At 37.0% G+C, this 18784-nt stretch overlaps 1 protein-coding gene across 1 annotated transcript in view; it reads right to left on the bottom strand.

Annotated features, from left to right (window-relative positions):
• agap1 (ArfGAP with GTPase domain, ankyrin repeat and PH domain 1) overlaps positions 1-18784 on the bottom strand; it is a 165439-nt gene that overhangs the window by 29805 nt on the left and 116850 nt on the right. Inside the window, 1 exon segment of the mRNA XM_048200479.1 lies at positions 14276-14437. Coding sequence (XP_048056436.1) covers positions 14276-14437 — 162 coding nt within the window.

The following is an 18784-nucleotide window of genomic DNA, read 5'->3' as shown; positions in this document are numbered from 1 at the left end:
TGCATGACCTTATTCTACATTCTTAATCCTACCCTATACCTAAACTTAACTACTTTACTAACTATTAATAAGCAGTAAATTAGGAGTTTATTGAGGGAAAAGTTGAAGTTAATAGTGAATACATGTTCCCTATACTAAAGTGTTACCAAAAATCCTTGCTAGTTTCTCAATTCTCTTGTGTTTATTTTGTTACTGAGAGGAAAGCACGCAACATTTTTACATATTCATATAACCGTCGCTCTCAGCAGTGTGGGTGGCGTCAGATGTTCGATTACAGTATATCGCTACTCATGTATTTCGAACTTCGTTTTACCCCTAAACGAAGAACGAAAAAGAACTTTGCTTGAAGTATATCGGGGCCTTTAATGTGGACCAGACTTTATGCAGCTCCGTGAGTCAGTCATTTTGCTGAATGCAAGTTTAAAACACATTTATCAATTGTATTCACAGCTTATTTGTTCTCCTTCCCCTAAATAAGCCTTCAAACCAATTTGTCTATGAGGCTTCTCTTCCGGCTACACTGTTCTGAGACAGTTTTTCAAATCATCTCCCTGTGAGGCCATTTCACAAGTTTAATCAGTAGGAAATCTGTGCAGCCACACCATTTCCTCTCCTTCAGTCAATCAGAGGCCTAATTAAACTCCTATCATACAAGTCATATTAAAGGTCCTGCGGGGCCATGAGCCACCCTCACTGCTGTAAAAGAGTCTTGTGTTTAAATCCCAAAATTCCTCCCTTATAAAGACATGCTTGAACCTATGCATCCTCCAGCCTCAGAAAAAGGAACTATACACTTTAAAAATGCTTGGTTAAAAACAACCCAAGTTGGGCTGAAAATGGACAAACCCAGCATGTTTAAATGTTTTCCCAACGTGCTGGGCAGTTTTATTTAACTCAACTATCGTTTAAAAATGACTATATGTCTGGCTTAAAATGAACCCAAAATAGGTTGGAAATGAAAAATCAGACACATAGTTACTAGAGGCAACAATAATAATCAAAAGGTGAACATTTATTAATAAGAAATTTAATAAATGCTTATTGTTTAAATATTATTCATTAAACATTAATACATGTTAATTTCCAACATATTTTGGGTTCATTTTACGCAAGCAATACAGTCATTTTTAAACAATAGTTGAGTTAAAAAAAAAACTACCCAGCACAATGGGCAAACACATTTAACCCAACCACTGGGTTAAAACAACCCAATTGCTGGGTTTGTCCATTTTCAACCCAGCATGTTTTTAGAGTGTAGGAAAGGGATCTTTCCTGTTCCGGATCAAAGGAACAAGCAGACATTAGATAATTTGCTGATTTAGAGCAAAAGTCAAACTCAAAACATCAACAAAAAAGTGTCTGGGGAGTCTGGGCCTATTATTTATTCATTTTAAGTTTTTTTTTATTAAAATTTGCAAGGTTTGGGGGTTGGTGGGATCACTGGAGCATCCCAGCCTAGATTGGACCCACCCTTCAAAGGCACCGGGCCCTCTGGGGTCAGCAGCAATGTTCTCACCCTAATTAAATTGCAGTGCTGTTGGGGAGAGGGCGGTATTTGACAATTATGAAAAGCAACAATGCAGAAAGACGATATTCAGAGGCAAATATGAAGATTGGCTCCGCCTCCTCCCCTTAGCACACAATTAATAAGAAAACAATTGTGTAACACAAAAACTGTGATGACAGGGCATCAGGCAGCCACCCCTCCCCTCTATTTCGCCCTTAAACTTCAAAATGGGGCAGCTATCATTCATCTGGTGTCTGGTACTGATCTCCATATTCCACAAGCTACTAATATGGCAATAATTACATTTTGTGCAATTTAGACCGAAAGCATCCAATCATTTCTGCGCTTTTCTATTCTTGTGGTTTGATGTTCAGGCATATTGCGGAGGCAAGGAAATCTGTGAACTCTGACACAGGCAACCTTTACCGACAAATGGCACACAATCAACTTTGAAAGCAAAGATGCTGCATGCACAGAAATGAGGCGGGCCAGGGTGGGGGTTACCTCAACGCGGCCCGGACGTTAGTGCTCGGGGGTACAGTGGAAGAGTTGAATGGTTGGAAACACAAATTAACCGAGCGAAATGTCAAAGCACACAGTATTGCTTTGTGACACAGGTCATTAATTCCCATATTATCCCCACCCCTTTCAAGCATCCAGCATTAATAACCTGGCAAATATTACAGGAGTTATTCACATCCAGGGAAAAATGTGAACAAATAAATAAAGCACAGGAGGGGTGGAGTCGTGGGAAAGAGGGCGTGTAAAGAGGAGGAGCCAAAGCTTACATGTGACCTCCCACAATGAGTCCAAAATCATCCAATTTACCATCACTAAATCATCAAAACTCAAGCACGGCACTTTCACACATACAAAACACGATCATGGAAGCAAAGCATGACTTTACAATCGTTACATGCTCTAAAAAACGCAAGTGGCGTGCAGGGATGAAGAGTACATCAAGGAGGAATGAAGGACAAAGCATAATCACAGGGTCTCACCGTATGTGTGAGGGGCTTGTCTAAAAACGAGGGGTACGCTGACTTCCCCCTCGCTCTGTTTTCTGGAGCTAGTTACCTTCAGCGTTGGAGGCACTGCTGTAAATGTTGCGCAGACTACCGACGCGATTTAGTTTCCACGCTCTACGTTTGGCTGCATCCGATGGCAGGCACAGGAATAGGCGGAGAGAAAGAAAAAAAGATGGAAAACAAAGCAAATGATAGGAGTGGAGACAATAGAACAGCCAAAAAGAAAAAAAAAAATATTTGGGAAATGGACAGGAAGCTTCACAGCAATGAAATACAAATCACAGAGAAAGACAGGGTTAAAAACAAAGGATGAACTGCAGTCAGCAGTCAAAAGTGCAAATGAGAATTATACAGGAATTTTTAATTAGCTAATGAAGTCACTGGGTATGAAGCAGGGGTGAAAACACATCGCATTAGTTTAAAAAGGCATAATGCACCGCTTGAGTGGAAAACTGCAAGACAAAACAGGTTATGTCCATGTTATCATGCAAAGTGAAAAATAAAAATGTATTTCATGAAAGATGAGATTAAAAGAGAATAACAGTGGTGTTTTCGTCAACTATGGCACTTTTGGACCCGTGCACACTAGTTTAATTTCTCCACTAACAACAATGTCAAACAGTATACAAATACATCACATGATTCCTTCATTTTTTTTCTTAACGTCTCACCACTGTGCAATTCCACCACATCAAATTATGTTTTGTGTTTAAAGGATTAGTTCACTTTCAAATGAAAATCACCCCAAGCTTTACTCACCCTCAAGCCATCCTATATGACTTTCTTCTTTCTGATGAACACAATTGGAGATATATTAATAAATATCCTGATGCATCTGAGCTTCATAACGGCAGTGAATGGGGGAAATGAGTTTGAAGCTCAAGAAAGTGCATTCATCCATCATAAACGTACTCCACACGGCTCCAGGGGGTTAATAAAGGCTTCTGAAGTGAAGCGATGCATTTGTGTAAGAAAAATAACCATATTTAACAAGATATAAAGTAAAATATCTAGCTTCCGCCAGACCACCTAGGACGCTAAGGCGTAGGAAGTAGTGTAAGCATTTTGAACTGCGAGAGGTGTTACACTTTCTTCGCCCCCGTTCACTGCCATTATAAAGCTTGGATGCGTCAGGATATTTATTGATATAACCCTGATTGTGTTCATCAGAAAGAAGAAAGTCATATAGGATTGCATGAAGGAGAGTAAAGCTTGGGGTAATTTTCATTTTAAACTGAACTAATCCTTCAATACCGTTCTGTTACGTAAACAATAATGGTTTAAGTAACATTTTGCACTGCAAAAAATGCTGTTCTTACTTAGAGTTGTTGTCTTGTTTCTAGTCAAAATATCTTAAAGTTCTTAAATCAAGAAGCATTTTCTTGACAAGTAAACATTATTTTCTTGTTTTCAGGAAAAATAAGTCAAAATTAAGTGAGTTTTTCCTTAAAACAAGCAAAATAATCTGCCAGTGGAGTAAGTAAAATAATCTTATATCAAACCAAAAATAAGCAATATAATCTTGTTTTCAGTTTGGACTAAGATTATTTTACTTACCCCACTGGCAGATTATTTTGCTTGTTTTAAGGAAAAACTCACTTAATTTTGACTTATTTTTCCTAAAAACAAGAAAATAATTTTTACTTGTCAAGAAAATGCTTCTTGATCTATGAATTTTTAGATATTTGGACTGGAAACAAGACAAAAATTCTAAGTAAGAACAGCATTTTTTGCAGTGTGTAACAATTTTTTTTTTTGTCAAAATTATAGCCCGATGTGTAAACAAACATGATATATACTTTTTCTTTGTTCATATTTCATCTCGCACTTCAAAGTATTTTTGCTGATAAAGTAAACTTCTTGGTAAAGTACACAAGTTCATTTTGGTAGAATTTTTCAAAAGTTTTTATTTCATTCTTTGTTTAAATGCATTTATTTTTATTGATTTTTATTTTAAGATTGAAAATCTGGATCTATGACAAGGGTAAAGCAAACATTTATTTAAGAAGTAAAAGCATTTAAAAAATGATGAAGGCATGGTAAAAAAAAAAAAGCTAAAACTTCAAATAATTTTCATAAAAAATATTTAACCCATGGGACATAAGTGTGTATGTAGAAGAAACACCCTTAAAGGTCCCATTTCTCGTGGTTTTTTGAAGCTTTGATTGTGTTCATAGTGCGCAATATAACATGTGTTCATGTTTTGCATGTAAAAAAACACAGTATTTTTCACATAATTTACTTATCTGTATACCGCTGTTTCCACTGTCATAAAAACGGGCTGATGACTTCCTTGTTCTATGAAGTCCCTCCTTCAGAAATACGTAACGAGTTCTGATTGTGCCAGCGGTTCCTGTGTTGTGATTCGACAGCAGTTTAGCCCATCTTGCCCGGAAAGGTCACGCCTCTTACCATAACGTGGAGATGCACGCGCTCAGTGTTATTGTAAACATGTCTTTAATTTACCCTATCAATTTGAGCCGGAATCAGACCCGGTGATTGGACTGCGGGATGAAAATAACAGCGTTTCGACGACATGGCGACAAACACACTCTACAAACGCAACTCTTGTGTATTCCTGTGGGCGGAGGTTAGTCAAAAAACTGTTTTAGTGACGTCATTAAAGAAGGAAGTAGAGGGATGTAGTCCAAACTGGCCGTTCGATGTAGGCGACTTCTGTTAAATAAAATATCTCGCTTGGCATTGAACAACTTTGAGCTTTAAAATTTTACAGATTTTATTTATACTCTAACAACAACATTACACACTAACTAAAGTTTGAAACATGGGATCACGAAGAACGGGACCTTTAAAGAAAACACTAAATTATACTAAAATCATTATGATATGCAAAATGCAGATTCACTGTGTATTAACACAGGTCTAATCTGGTCTCTTTAAATAACTGCTCATTTCCCAGCTGTGCTGACAACTGACCTGAAGTCAGTTCGGCTCAGTGCAGTCTCACTCTTTTCCCCTTAGGCCAAAGGGGACATTTGTTACACAACAGTAATCCTGGAAGCAAAAAACAATCCCATCCAGTCCCTTCCACGCGCACGGCATCAGAAGCAAACACTACAATAACGTGTACCCAGCATCAAGCTATTTTCCACACAATAGACTCTGTAAAATCTGTGTGTCTTATCATCTACGTGCCACGCTTGGTGCCCCCTGCAAACCATTCTTCGCCTTCTAATAACATAAATTCCACGAACGTCTGCTCTTAACATGTCTCTCTCTCATTTGCAGGTCTTAAAAGACACTTCAAAATGGCTTTTGTTGATCACAGACAGCAACTTTCGGCTCAAGATGGTGAATGGTCCTTTTTTCCATACCATTAGGAAGCCATAAGACCATCTTCACTTTGTTCCTGAGAGTAATAGCGCAGAGCCGTTCACCTGCAGAATGCTTTAATTAAACGTTGCAGCCACGTGCCAGACCGATTCCAGCTGAGGACACCTGTGAGGCCCCGCTATCCTCTGGAATGTCTTTCTCTTTCTGGCTGCTTCTTAAAACGTATCGCCTTCCTGAGGTATCCATCTCTTTGTGCGACCATCAAGGCATTCATGAGCCTCCCGCTGTCCCCGTGCAGTGCAGAACCCACGCCGTCTGCCTGATCCGGTTTCAAAGGCTCTCGCATTCTCCTGCTCGCATCAAACGTAGTAATTACTTAACAAGGGCCACTTAGGGCCCTACAGCTCAGCGGTAATTGATAAACTGTGATCGTCCGAGCAGTAAGTTTGCCATTTGAGAGGTGAGCTCTCGGCAGCCCGCTGTGGGGGGGATGCGAGGAGTGTAAAAATGCACGGCATGCTGGGATCGATTGATCTTTGTGTGGGTGTGTAGGGGGATGAAAGAGGAATCTGTGTGAGGAGACTTTGTTTCGGAGAAAGGAGATGAGCAGGTGAGCTAAAATTACAGAAAGACCCTGTGACATCAGCTGATGGTCTACCAGCACATTTAAGATTGTGTGCGTTCAGGGACACATTTCTAAAATGATGCTCCTAAAACAGTTACAACCTAGACTGGGTAAACCCAGCCTGTTCTGCCGGCGATTTGAACCAAGTCTGGAAACCCGTACATGCATTTCTACTGCTTCTGTTACTCTTTTGCGGGAACAATCACAGCTGGCTTACCACCTTGCTCGCTATTGGCGGGTATAACACGATGACAAGAGAAGCGACGGCAAGCACGACCGTCAATCCAATTCCTTTTAACCTCTCGATGATGCTGAATGACTTCTTTAGTTTAGCATACAAATCGCTCGAGTGGGTGTAAATATCACTCACTTTCATGTTTTTTTTTTTTGCACAACCTGCAAAAATCGCTCGATGCCATTGCTGTTTCTGCAAACCGCTGATCAATGCTACAAACCAATACAAACTAAACCTGTCTGGAGTTTTCGCGTCGCTCTGCAAAGTACGTCACCCATATTGATGATCTGATTGGTTGAAGGACTATCCAATTGCATGAATAATGCTCGTTGATCACGCCTCTTGTGCAGTAGAAAATACATACAGAATCTCCAGATCAATGTTCAATTTTAAATTGAGCTTGGTCTGGTGATAGAGAATGGCATCTACGCTAATATTAGTCTTTCTGTTTATCCCGAGGTTTACCGTAGTCAACCGGATTCGGGGCCGTTTCCAGATGAGACCTTGACACGACCACAACGCAGCCCTATATCAGCAGAGATCGAGTCGACTAGATCATCCATTGTGAAGACATCATCAACACGACAGCCAGTGCCACAGTTTCCTCAAAATTATAATCACGATTATTAATCATGTTTATTCTATCAAAAGAGTAATGAAACTATGGCTATTTTGCAAGTTCTTTACCAACCTATACTTCACCCAAAAGGCCTGTAGGTGGCATAAAGACTTAAATTTAACCAACTATGATAACTTCGTTAGATGGTAAATCAATACAAAACATGGTTTTGGTGAGCGCTTTGTAATATGTATTCACATTAGATTTTAAAGCAACACAATTCGTTTGCAATAAGACAAACCAGATTCAAATTGCCCGGCAAATTCGTAAAGCAAAGAAAAATCATTTCTCGCTGATCAACATTATGAAAACTGGTAAAACCAGCGAAATTCCTAATATTACTTCCAATATTTCCAAATTATGTTCATTTTCATAGAGCGGGCCAATATCGTGACGATTATTTAAAATCAATCGAGAGAAGCAGATATCGTTATCGTGATAAAATACGATTAATCGTGTAGCCCTAATTTAATTTAATTTGACTTGACATTTGATATTCAACAGTATCCTTGACATTTATTCAACAGTGCTTTTGATCTGCCTGCATTGACACTATTCTTTAAAAGGAAAAATTATATACCAATTATCAATGTAAAGCTGCTTTGACACAATCTGCATTGTAAAAAACGCTATATAAATAAGGGTGACTTGACTTGACTTGACTTGACTTGACTTGACTTGACTTGATCTTACAAAAGATTAGATTTCAGATAAACACTGTTCTTTTGAACTTTCTATTCATCAAATAATCCTGAAAAAAAATATTGTACACAAATATTTTGTACAATTGTACACATTAAATGTTTCTTGAGCAGCAGATCAGCATATTAGAATGATTTCTGAAGGATCATGTGACACTGAAGACTGGAGTAATGATGCTGAAAATTCAGCTTTGCACCACAGGAATAAATTACTTTGTAAAATATATTCAAACAGAAAACAGTTATTTTAAATTGTAATAATATTTCACAATATTACTGTTTTTACTGTATTTTTAATTAAATAAATGTAGCCTTGGTGAGCAGATGAAACTTCTTTTAAAAACATTAAAAATCTTAGTGGTTCCAAACTTTTGGACTGTACTGTATATATATATATATATATATATATATATATATATATATATATATATATATATATATACACAAGATAGACATAAAATTACAACTTATATTTGCACAAAATCACGCACACATGTACTTGAACTAAGTAATGTAGGCAGCTCGTGTCGTTAATTTGTTCATCCTGTAATAACAAGCCGAAACACAGCAACTAGAATTCACGATATTTTAATACAATATTGTATACAATTATAATGTTATGTAAATGACAGTCCCAGCAGTTATTAATGTTGTGCGTTGCTGTTTGGCTGCCAGTGGTGTGGTCCTTTCTGAATGAAGCCAATAATTCTGCCGATCTAACTCCTTTGGGATCAAATAAATTTGCAGTTCTGACGACTGTTGAAACGGCTAACAGCACCACATATCCCAGACATATTGTAAATTTGTTGTGAACCTTCTGAGAGTGTTTCATTGGCCTTCCTCTGGTAGCTGTAGCTGCTGTCACCATAGACTTACACAGAGCGCGCAGCTGTGACCGGACACAAATATGGCGCCGATAAAATACAGTGACGTCACATGAAACCCATGGATAGCGCTTCATCTTTTGCATCATGAGATTTTGTACGATGATGAAAACGTAATGCAATGCACTTACTGCCTAAGATGTGGCGGTTTCAAAATCTGTCATTCGCTGGTCAAAAACTTCTTGATTTTCAGAAAATATTAATAATATAATGACATGTGCAAGTGTCTGACCATAGCTATATAAAGCCACAATACCAAAAGATAATAATAACAAAAACAACAAAAGTTTATTTATTTATTGGAACGCTTATTTATTCAGCTTTCAGATGATTTATAAATCTCAATTTCAAAAATTGACCCTTATGACTGGTTTTGTGGTCCAGGGTCACATATCACTGATTTTGGAGTGAAATATGAACCAAACGTGTTTTGACCTGGTTTTGTGTCACATGAGATGTAAGCCACTGTTCAAGCAGCACCTTGCCATCAGAGTGCATGTACATGTGTGTGTGTGTGTGTGAGTGCAGTACCTGACCGTGACAGTGTGTGTTATATAAAAAACTATGACCGCGCTACCTGGCCGGTGGAGCTCATGAATAACAGAGGAGCTGACAGCCTTATCCCTCAGCAGGCCTGCGGTGTGACAGCACTCCCCGGCCCCACGCACAAGTGCTTAATGGCTAAATTGGGAGACTGTTACTAATCGCTTATTGAATAATGAAAGTGACACAGCTGATAAAAGATTTCAATACTGTAGATTATTTATAATATTTCACTTAAGTGCCTGCCTGACGAATGGGGGCTGGGGAAGAGGCCCGGGCGGCGTCTCACAACGTTCAACCTTTTCAAAAAACGTGAATCAGGGCAAGACAAAGTGGCTCTCCAGGGTTAGGAAAAAAGAAAAGGGGAGGGAGAACGAGTAAAGAGTGAAAGAAAGATAGTGATGGCGAGAAATAAAGAAGGGGTGAGTGAGGTACATTAATGCAACCCGATTTCTCACAGAAGACCCCTACAGGTCAGAACGGACAAGAAAAATCTCTTTGTTTCAATCCAGAATCCTCTTCCTGAATGTTAAATTTGCAAATATTAAATGTGGTTCGCCACAGTAGAGGAAGACATAGAAAATATTTTAGTATCAATCATAATAATCACTCATAATAAACAAATTCATCAACAATGTTTGTTTTGTTTTGTTTGGTAATTTTTGCATTCTTTTTTTAAGGAACTCCAGATATGTTAAGTTTGGAAATTAAAACATGAGGTTTAGAGATTTATCATCAAAGACTGAATATAATCTTGGAACAATGTTCATGTATCTGCTTACTACAATCTAAGGACTATCAGGGGCCTCATTTCCCATGATTCCACTCTTCCATGACCACATGGTGGCACCATAGAGAGAATTAAGTGAACATATGGTGTCTCAAAACTCTCAAATGTTAACGTCAACTGGTTTTGCACTGGATATCAAATGGCAACCCAACACAGTAATAATAATAATAATAATAATAAAAAAATGAAGCCAAAAAATTATTGTGCATATTAACATACAACTGTTTTAACATATTAACATACTGTTCAGAAGTTTGAGAGTTGGTAAGATTTTTTTTAATGTTTTTTAATTAGTCTCTTATGCTCACCAAGGCTAAGTTAATTTGAGGAAAAATATAATAAAATGAGTGATATTGTGAATTAGTACAATTTAAAATAGTCATGTACTTTAATATATTTTTGAAACTTATTTATCCCTGTGAATTTTCTGAATTTTCAGCATCATTACTCCAGTCTTCAGTGTCACATGATCCTTCAGAAATCATTCTAATATGATGATTTTGCTGCTCAAGAAACATTTATGATTATTAACAATGTTGAAAACAGTCATTTTTGGTGGAAATCACAATACTTTGATGAATATAAGGTTTATTTTATTTGAAATTGTTTGTAATAGTATAAATGTCTTGACTTGATCAATTTAACGCATCCTTCCTGAATAATATTAATATATATATGTGTGTGTGTGTGTGTGTGTATATATATATATATATATATGTGTGTATATATATATATATGTGTGTATATATATATATATATATATATATATATATATATATATATATATATATATATATGACCCCAAACATTTGAATGGTAGTGTATGCAATTTAATAATTTATTAATTAATAATTTATTGCAATTTAATAATTGCATTAATAATTTATTGCAATTTAATAATTGCATTAATAATTATGCAATTTAATAATTAATAATTTATTTTATAATAAAAACATAAACCATTCAGTACTTAAAGCACATTGTGGTTACATGGCAAGTTATCATTGTAATTAGTTTATATTCTTGGTTTTGTTTTCTTTTATTTACACAGTTTAAAACCTGTCATGCAACCTATCCATGTTAGCATGTGTCTAATTTTACTTGCTTAATTTGCACCAAAATTCTGTCTGATGCATATTAATTTTTGCTATCGTACCTTTGCACAAGTATAAGATCAGTATCACTTTGTTATTTGGACCTAAGCATTGTTCTTCTGTTCTGTGCACCATCCGAACAAACCTGTGGCCCATTTTTGAGTCACAACACCCTAGTCTAAAGCAACTGAATGCATAAATATATGTACTTTCAGAGACACAATAAATAGAAATATTATTCTGATGCAAATACTGTAGCACATGACACATGGACGTATGCACACACACTCTTCCCTCACTGACAATATATTGGCCTCCTTTGGGAGAGGATCAATGAGGGTTGATTGGAAACATTTTAAACAAGCACCGATGCTCCGCTCTCAAGAGGCCGCGGCCACCCACACAAGCCCAGTCTAATTAATCACACACTCTCTGAGCGGACACACACTCATCCATCATTCCTACATGCTCACTGTCTCTCTCACATGACCTTACAACACTTCAGAACTGTATTCTCGCCCTGTCAAGAGGTTATGAAGTACTTACAGTAAACTGAAGTGTAGAAAAACATGCACTATACGATTTGGAAAATGTAACGAGGCATATCACGAGACTCCTAAATATTATAGCATTTTTTAAAGGGTAATTTAAGTATACAAATCTTCTTTGAAAAGTTAATACAAGTTTGGCATTAGATACTTTTGATGCAAATATTGTTTGTGAATATTTTGTATATTTCAGAATGGTAATTTAAGCCTTAATATGTGATTTTCAGATGATTTCCAGTTGGAAATTAACCTAAATTATATACAATGTTAATTAAATCACTTTAAGCTTCAATTTTAGCTAAATAAATACAAATAACTATACAGCGTGTCAGAATGGTGGCTGCAGTGATGAGTGGAGTGTGTGTGTGTGTGTGTGTGTGAGTGACAGACGGCGTTTAACCGGCTTGTCTGTGTGAGTGTGTAATAATCACTCAGCATATTTCTCTAGCTCCATGCAGGCCTGTCAGCTGTCTGATCCATACTGACGGCAGGAAACATATTACACATCTGCTGCTCAGAAACATCTGTTCACAGAACTTCACTGCATGACGGTGTGTGTGTGTGTGTGTGTGTGTGTGTGTGTGTGTGTGTGACAGCAGCAGTGTATGCAGCATATGTGCTTTTATACATGCTGGTACTGTACAAACGGTCTGCATGTGAAAATGATTCTCATGTGCATGTCATTTGAGTGAAAAGTATATGAATTAACCCCGTTTTGTCCCCGTTTTGCTTTTATGGCAGCAGTATTCAAACTGCATGAAGTCCATGTTTTGTAAAAATTTATGATTATGTTCTTCAGCGTAATTTAAGAAATAATATCTGAATATCTGACCGTTTGTATAAAGGAGTTCACATGGTCAATTTCATAAATTAAAATGACTTATATTTAACTTAGTGATGTCAAAAGGACATACAGAACCAATAATTTTATATTAAAATAGCTTCAATTAAACAATTCAAAGTGAAACCATTCACATTTCTTGCCTGGAGAGCTTTAGAGTAGCTTTAATAAATTTGTTAATTTTATCAATGACTTTTAACTTGTCTTTACTTGTTTTCAAGCAATGCTCACACAAAAAAAAATTGAAGGCTACATGCATTTATTTTAATTAATTAATATTTATTTATAATGATTAACTTTAAAATAGCAAAAAAAAAAAAAAGTTAAACAAGTCAGTGTCAATGCAAATTAGTTTTTGCTCATTAAATTTCTCAGGTACTGTTACTGACTACTGAAATTTTGGCATCCTGCCAACGCTAATTTGATTATTGACCTAGACATTTTTCATTTGTTTCCAGGTTTAAAGCATTAGTTCACTTCAGAATTAAAATGTCCTGATAATTTACTCACCCCCCATGTCATCCAAGATGTTCATGTTTTTCTTTCTTCAGTCGAAAAGAAATGAAGGTTTTTGATGAAAACATTCCAGGATTTTTCTCCATATAGTGGACTTCACTGGGGTTCAACGGGTTGAAGGTCCAAATGTCAGTTTCAGTGCAGCTTCAAAGAGCTCTACATGATCCCAGACGAGGAATAAGAGTCTTATCTAGAGAAACCATCGGCCATTTTCTAAAAAAAATAAATATATATGTACTTTTTAACCACAAATGCTCGTCTTGCACTGCTCTGTGATGCTCCACGCATGACGTAATCATGTTGGAAAGGTCATGTGTGACGTAGGCGGATGTACCACGATAGGGCGAAAAAAAGTTGTTTTACCTTTTTTTGTAAAGGCCATTTGATTTAGTCTTTGCACGTTCGCTTTGTAGACACTGGATCGGTTCTTCTGCCTACATCAAGCGTGACCTTTCCAACATGATTACGTAATGCGTGGCGCATCGCAGAGCAGTGCAAGACGAGCATTTGTGGTAAAAAAGAATATAATTTAAATTTTTTCAGAAAATGACCAATCGTTTCTCTAGATAAGACCCTTATTCCTCGTCTGGGATCATGTAGAGCTCTTTGAAGCTGCACTGAAACTGACATTTGGACCTTCAACCCGTTGAACCCCAGTGAAGTCCACTATATGGAGAAAAATCCTGGAATGTTTTCATCAAAAACCTTCATTTCTTTTCAACTGAAGAAAGAAAGACATGAACATCTTGGATGACATGGAGGTGAGTAAATTATCAGGAAATTTTAATTCTGATGTGAACTAATCCTTTAAATAGATTTTAAAATCCATTTCAGCGTGTGCAGTGATTTCTCACACTCGCCATCATTTTACTCTCCCTGTAAAATATCAATGTCACTGCAGAAGCTCAGCCAAAGACACGGGAGAATGTTTAAGACCATTTAAGAACCAGTGCATTACAGTTCTTATAACCGTGGCTGAATGTGCAGACCAAAAGATGTACAGCAGAGATCTGACCAGAAGAGAAGCAGACAGATGGAGACAGGAAGTACCTTCTGCAGCTCCAGAGAAGCCGTCCACCTTGAAGTTACTGGTACTCTTCTTTCTCCTATGTTTTTTGCGGTTGGCGTGGGGCGATGGGGGCGGATCCATCTTTGGACTGGTGGTACTGGATATACTAGGACTGGAGCACACAGAATCTCCCAGACTGGTATCTGCACACAGAGAGAGACCGACGTAAACATTTTACCGCAGACTAGAGCAGCATGATTAATCGTTTAAATATTAATTATCTATCTCGAAGATTAATTATCTATCTCACTATCTCAATTCAATTGCCCATGTGATCTTATTCCTAAATGACAATGATTCGGTTGTCTGTTAAAACCAGATCTGCGCTGGAGCTGCTGCTGATCCAGAGAGAGCCGCTGTCATGGTATGAAACAGACTTTTCAACCACGTTTATAGTTTGGATATAAACAATGATGTCTACAGTAGTGATCAAAACAAAGTAAATGTTACACCATTAGGTGACAAATCTTTGTTAAAAATGCATTGAATCATCATTATTAAAATATTTCAAAAATGCTGATTTATCCAGTGATGAAACAAATGAGGTCTTTGAGTGAGTCATTGAATCATTCATTCAAACTGATTAAAAAAATTATTATTCAGAATGCAGCTACATATACTGTAAGAAAATTGCATATGTAAAAAAAACAAAATGTACTGGTAAATTTTGCCATTACATTTTCCGTTAAGTTTACAAACAGTGTAATCAGACTTTAGCCATGAAAATGTTATAATTAACAGAAAAAATGTCAAAATGCCTCCAGGACCCAAAAAACACCCCAGACCCCAAAGTCGCACATTTATATTAAGAAACCATATAAATCATAATAATGAGCCTTTGAACGCCTACATGCGTATAATACATTTAGCCTAATCAGCACTCAAACGCACGCATAAAGCACACCGGCAAACATAATGATTATGAATGTGGTGTGAAAAAAACAGAAGGAAACTGTCTGAATATTTTAAAGGTGCCCTAGAATCAAAAATTGAATTTACCTCAGCATAGTTGAATAACAAGAGTTCAGTACATGGAAATGACATACAGTGAGTCTCAAACACCATTGTTTCCTCCTTCTTATATAAATCTCATTTGTTTAAAAGACCTCAGAAGAACAGGCGAATCTCAACATAACACTGACTGTTACGTAACAAAATATGTACGCCCCCAATATTTGCATATGCCAGCCCATGTTCAAGGGATTACACAAGCCAGTATTAACGTCTGGATCTGTGCACAGCTGAATCATCAGACTAGGTAAGCAAGCAAGAACAATAGCGAAAAATGGCAGATGGAGCAATAATAACTGACATGATCCATGATATCATGATATTTTTAGTGATAATTGTAAATTGTCTTTCTAAATGTTTCGTTAGCATGTTGCTAATGTACTGTTAAATGTGGTTAAAGTTACCATCGTTTCTTACTGTATTCACAGAGACAAAAGAGCCGTCATTATTTTCATTATTAAACACTTGCAGTCTGTATAATTCATAAACACAACTTCATTCTTTATAAATCTCTCCAACAGTGTAGCATTAGCCGTTAGCCACGGAGCACAGCCTCAAACTCATTCAGAATCAAATGTAAACATCCAAATAAATACAGGGAGCGCACGATTTAAAGGGGCCTCAGCCTGAATCGGTGCATAGTTAATGATGCCCCAAAATAGGCAGTTAAAAAAAAAATCTATGGGGTATTTTGAGCTGAAACTTCACAGACACATTCAGGGGACACCTTAGACTTATATTACATCTTGTAAAAACTGGTTCTAGGGCACCTTTAATAATTTATTGATAAACTATGTTTCGTGTGTTTTCAGCTGCAGAGATGAAGTTGACGATGCTGACTCGTCATCTCCGCAGTACTATCTATCTGCACGTTTCATACGGATTTCATAATCTGAGAATATTTGTTTTAGATTTGACATTTCAAGCTTTCCATAGCTATATTTCTCATGTCTGTGAGGCAAATATACTCTGAGATTCATCCTGTTTGTTTTCATTATTTTACAAAAGCACAACGTTTTGTTGTTATTTTGAGTTTACAGAAATAAAAGCAAACCATTTACACTTTCAAATGTTGGATTATTCTTATCTGTATGACCAAAAATGACTGGAGTATTTTAAATTAAATGTCAGTGATCGTGCTGGTGCCTCCATGTCATGCAGTAAGCGCTCTCTCCACACAAACACATGGATATGAGCCTAATAATAGCATGCATTTATCTAGGTTAACATTAGAGCGTGCAGACTTGTAAAGTTGCTACTACTTACTTGTTTCAAGTGATCACTTCCTGTGGAGGTTTTTTTTCTGCATCTAACACGATTTTTGGTCGACTAAGCCTGTTCTCGTCGACTATTGGGGGGCAGCTCTAAAAAAATCCTTCAAATTAACACTACATTTGGCCCCTTTTTTTTACAGTCCTTTATTTGAGTGTGGAAAGTTCTGCGGTGTCTACTCTGGTTTAAATGATCGAGCGCCCGTGTTCGTGTGAGGCCAGTTCTGACTGGCATTTGGCTGGATACTCCAGCTCAGGCTATCAGAAGGCTGCTTCACTTTTCATAACCGGCACTGACAGCTGTGACTAGCGGCAGAATAAAATAACATTCAGTTCCCATCAATATCAGGCCGAGTGAAAGCGCTGATGTGGGGAGGGGCCGGGGGGATGTTCATGCCGGCACTGAGCATGCTCCCAGCGCCGTGCTTCAGCAGACAGCCCCAAGGACGGCCGTAACTTATTTTACAATCGTTTAGTCTCAGCTCAAGTGGAAAACGTGACAACTTATCTCTGCTGACAAGATGCCATCCCAAAGTGAACAATTAACCACCTCGTTCTAACAGCCTCTCTCACACACACTTCAACGTCAAATACACCTTTTTCCTCTCCCTCATATTCTCCATCCTTTTCTTTTCAAGCTCAGTGCTTTCTCAAAGGTCATTTATTAGTCTGGTATAATTCTAGCAGACACTCAGTAACAGCCAGTCTGCTTCTAGATTTTGTTGTAGGGAATCACCAACACCACATATCATGGAATAATCCACAATAATCCAGGAAAAGGCTAAATGTCCGTCATCTTTTATTGAAAACGACAAACTAGTGAGCAATACTGGGTGTCTGCCAGGTCAGTGTTTTTAGGATCGATGACATTGAACTCGTTTTCTATTATTTATGCAGAAATACATTAAAACGCGATACATACAATGACTGAAATGAATACACCTTATCTATTATAAGTAGGGATGCACCGATACCATTTTTTAAGGACCGAGTACGAGTACTAATATTTTTTTTCTAGTACTCGCCGATACAGATACCTACACATTTATTAATTTCTCTCTCTCTCTTTTTTTTTGGTGATGTTGCAGTTTTTCAAGCACAACACAGTGAGACTAATGAATGTAGGACAGCTTCTTTATTATTACTCTAATGAAAAAAATAATAATTTTTATGTGCTTGTTACAAACTTAAAGAATAAAAATTTCACAGTGTCCAATAACCTTCAAAGGGCATAATTACCAATATATATAATTGTTGTTATATAAAAACAAATTTGCAAACAAATTACAAACAATACAACAAATATTATAGCGATACAGTAGGTTTATTTACCATGTATACATTTATTTAACATATTTTGTTGTTTTATTAACATTAATGACAAATAAAGGCTACGGTCCCTTTAAGACCGAATCCATGGATACTGACACATATCCTGTTTTCACCCAAATGTTTACGTCGACTTAAGCCATAACCGACTATATTTACATGAGATACTCCACACGATGGACATTTTGACAACTATGTGTGCATTTGACCATTCAGACACAAGGAGAACTGACGGCGCGCTGTCTGAGAACTGGGATCGCGTGCAAGAAAGAGAGAGAGCGCTTTGGTCTGTCATTCAGCGCGATTCCACTTATCCCACCTTCACTAATCGATAACGAATTGTGATTGAAAGCATGCATTTCGCGATGTGTGGGTTGCCATCATTAATTTTGAAGTATTTCCACACCTCTGAAGCTGACATTTTTCTGCTGCTGCCGTCGGTGTCTCGGTGCATGGGAAATTCTGTCGCTTACGTCACGTGAGGTATCGGTCTTTGGTATCAGGGGCAGGGCTCAACGCTAAGGATTTTTTCTACTGGCCCAGCTGGGCCAGTGGTTCAAATTTTTACTTCGCCCCACAACAAAAAATTAATAATAAAAATAAGACTAGTTATTGTTTTTGTTGTTTTTCATACATTTAACCTCAATAACAGGTTTATGACACCAAAAGCTACTAGATTAACATATTTTACATTTTTTTAGACAAATAAACAGTAAGTAATAAAATAGTAATAAATAATCAAATTATGAATAATAGCACAAATAAATACAACAGAACAAACAAATTAAATAAATGGTGCTTTTCAAGTTTTTTCATGTAGGTTTAAACAGGAGATTTTCAGGAACAGGAATTGCAATCTAATGTATAACTATAGAAGAT

The sequence above is a fragment of the Megalobrama amblycephala genome, linkage group LG8 (assembly GCF_018812025.1).
Source record: "Megalobrama amblycephala isolate DHTTF-2021 linkage group LG8, ASM1881202v1, whole genome shotgun sequence".
Taxonomy (NCBI): Eukaryota; Metazoa; Chordata; class Actinopteri; order Cypriniformes; family Xenocyprididae; genus Megalobrama; species Megalobrama amblycephala.
This window is presented reverse-complemented; position numbering and strand designations above follow the sequence as displayed.